The sequence below is a fragment of the Capsicum annuum genome, unplaced genomic scaffold (genome assembly GCF_002878395.1).
Source record: "Capsicum annuum cultivar UCD-10X-F1 unplaced genomic scaffold, UCD10Xv1.1 ctg4203, whole genome shotgun sequence".
NCBI lineage: Eukaryota > Viridiplantae > Streptophyta > Magnoliopsida > Solanales > Solanaceae > Capsicum > Capsicum annuum.
In genome coordinates, this window is record NW_025849405.1 from 137,913 (window position 1) to 141,341 (window position 3,429).

The 3,429-nt window shown below is 32.3% G+C and overlaps 1 protein-coding gene across 1 annotated transcript; it reads left to right on the forward strand.

The window, feature by feature from the left end:
* The first annotated feature begins 1,301 nt into the window (after positions 1-1,301).
* LOC107876926 (putative F-box protein At4g09190) lies at positions 1,302-2,578 on the forward strand. Its single transcript, XM_016723742.1, has 2 exons — positions 1,302-2,091; positions 2,517-2,578. Exons 1-2 carry the CDS (start codon positions 1,302-1,304, stop codon positions 2,576-2,578), a joined length of 852 nt encoding a protein of 283 aa, XP_016579228.1.
* Positions 2,579-3,429: the final 851 nt, after the last annotated feature.

Genomic DNA, 3,429 nt, shown 5'->3' on the forward strand with positions numbered 1-3,429 from the left:
TGATTGGTGGAGCGTATCAGCTAATTTTGACACTACAAATGTAAAAATCATACAAAACACATAAATCAATCAAACAAAAAAACAAAACAAAAAAAATAATTAAAAAGTATAGTGTCCACTCCAATTTATACAGTCCAAAATAGAAAAATGCAAAAATAAATCATATCTAACCTACACTAGTACTAACTACACTCCCGTGCTTTACCTGACGCCTCGGGCCTTTCTCACGAACGTCTTCCGCCAACATAGTACGTCGGGGAATTCCCTAGTGAATAAATACACTATGTCTCGAGGCATTCCCCGGCTAAATGAATACATTTGAATTAAACACGATAAACTAGAAACCAATCATTCACACGCATATTAAACATTCAAAACATTTAATAAACACATCACTCCTAAGTTTTTAGCAATCTTGAAGTTTATCTATCATTACCACTCTAATCATGGGGTAGTTCCGTATCCTCGTTATTCAGAGAAATTTATTGATTACATCGAAACTTTAGTTCCGAACTTGAAATTTCATGGCCAAGAATTTGAAACTATGATCATTACATTAGAGCAACATTTCTTAACTCTTATGAATAAGGCAGCACGTATGGGATATTACCCTGAGATAATCCACCATGTTTCTCAGCAGATCTTCTTCTTGTGTATGGCTTTATGGGATTAATTTTGGAGATTATTATTAGTTGATGAACAGCAAGATGAAGTTGGAAATTGGAGTTGCTGATCCATTCTTCGATTTCAAGGTCGAAATCTTCATAGTAGCATTTTGAATAATTTCTTGGAGCAATAGTTTAAATTTCCCAATATTATTTCACTAAGCTGAATCTAGTTGCTACACTAACATGGATTATTAGTTTGGAATTTAGTTTGTTCTTGAACTTAGTTGAAGTTTATGCGAAGTAACATACAGATTGTGTACCCGAAACAACAAAAAGAACCATTTAGCATTTATAACCTATGTAATTGCTCATTAAACTTGATTTCATCCTTAATTAATTCACCATAATCTAATCATAATTGTTCATTCAATTTGATTCCATTCTTAATTAAATCACCATAATCTAATCATAATTGTTCATTCAATATGATTCCATCCTTAATTAATTCACCATAATCTAATCATAAGTTTACACAAATGAGTGAGATGAGAGATTTAGTATAACACTTCACTTAATCTAGCGATATGATCTAGTTATAAATTCTAGCAAGGAAACTTCATCTTCAGTTCATTCCTTTCTTTCTTTCTCTCTCTCTTTCTCTCTTTATCGGCTCCAACATTTACAAAGATCCAAATGCTACCTGCGGAAAAACTAAATGGAGTAAAGCAAGAAAATTCAGAATTTGATGAACAAGATAATGGATTAATCAATCAAGAAGACATGGAAAAGCTGAAACTAGAAGAACAAACAAGTTCTGAAACAGAGGTCTTCGACTTATCAAGAAAACACCAGGTATCGGATGAAGCCTCCCATCAATGCCCAAATCAAAGAAACCCCACAAAACTTCATTGGCCAGCTGAAATCCTTACTGAAATTCTCTCAAAACTTCCCGTTAAATCTCTCTTGCGATTCAAGTCTGTTATAAAATCTTGGAGTTCTTTGATTTCTAGCCCTGAGTTAACCAAATATCATCTAAGTTTATCAGCTAATAATAACAAAGACTACACTAACCATAGCGTTATGTTGAGGATAGCCCAACCAGAACTCAACCTTAAGGAATGTCCTATTATGGAGGAAACTAACTTGGATTATCACATGAAAAAATCCGGTATAGATTGTGTGATTAAGGGTTCTGTCAATGGATTGATTTATGTTGTAAATGAGGCAAAGGAATTATTCCTATGGAACCCAGCAATAAAAAAGTATAAGAAGTTGCCTGATTTTAGAACTAAATTGAAGGATGATGGTCAATGCACATATGGTTTTGGATATGATGATATCCATGATGATTATAAGGTAGTCTGTATTTTTACTCTTACTTGCTATCCACGTAACTTTCAAGAGATCAATATATGTAGCCTAAAGGACGATTCTTGGCGAACAATGCATTGTTCTAGGAGAGTGACGTGGTTAATTGGCTCAGGTAAGTTTTCTAATGGAAAGCTTTATTGGGCTACTAGTATTGATATAAAAAGTGGTTGGGGCATAACCTCTTTTGATTTTAGTAATGAAAAGTGGAGAAAGGTAGAGCGACCTTATTATGGAGAAGAGGATAAATTTCTTGTGTTGGGAGTGTTGAAAAGTAATCTATCTATGATTTATAATAATTCGACTACTCACGTGGATGTGTGGACTATGAAGGAGTATGAGATAAAGAATCTTGGAGAAAGATTTTTACTATCAATTATTCTCTATATCCCGTGGATTATTTATTTTCTCACTCTTTTTTTCTGTCAAAAAGAGGTGAATTTCTGCTTATGTTTCACGATAAAATCATGATATACAATCTGAAGGATAACGTTAGAAACTGTTTACACATTAATGAATTTCATTATGGTCTTTTGACAGAATTCTTTCCAACCCTTGTCTGCCCGCTTTCTCAAAATGAACAAGGGACACTACAAGATTGAAAGCAACAAATATTATGATTATTGCAACTGTACTTTAAGTGATAATTTGTATGAGTATGATTTTATATATTTTGCAAAGGACATATTTTAAGATGAACTTTACCAACATCTTCATGGATATTTATTTCATTTGACCTTTCCTTTCTACTATTTTCATGAAAAAAAAATCTCATTGTTGCAACTAGATAATTAAATTCTTTGGCATTGTCCTTCTATTAATTTAGTTATTTGGCCAATGGAAGGTTGTGTCTTCTTTCACTTTAGTATTAACAATAATATTAGCAAGAATGGGTTGAATTAATTAGAGAAAGCAAAAGAGGAAATATTTGATTGCTATGGTTATGGAATAGATGCAAAAACTCGTGAACATAGAATTTTAGGAGAAGTGATAATTATGTTTTTATTTTTTTTTCTCAAAAATAGATAAAGAAAAAACTTCAATCCAACAAAAAATAGTGTTCGATCAATAGTTTGACACACATGTTGTGGTTTTCTCATTGTTAACTTTAATGCAGCAGCATTAATTGAGGAAACTTTTGAATTTAATGAAACTTGATGAAGAAACAAGAAAAAATAAATTGCACGTGAAATTTTTCATCAAAATGGAGCTTGAGATGGGCATTAAATCGAAATTCTAGATCGATATAATAACGAATATATGCTGATCGAGACATTGTTTTTATACCTGTAAATGGGGAAAGGGAAGAACTGCCCATCAGTAATGGACATAATTTCTGGTAAAGATGGATATCACTAATAATAGAGCTATTTATGAAAGGAAGAAACTTTTAGGTGACGTAGATGGAGTTAGGAAAGATATGAAGTTACAGTCTCATGCAATTTATTTTTCT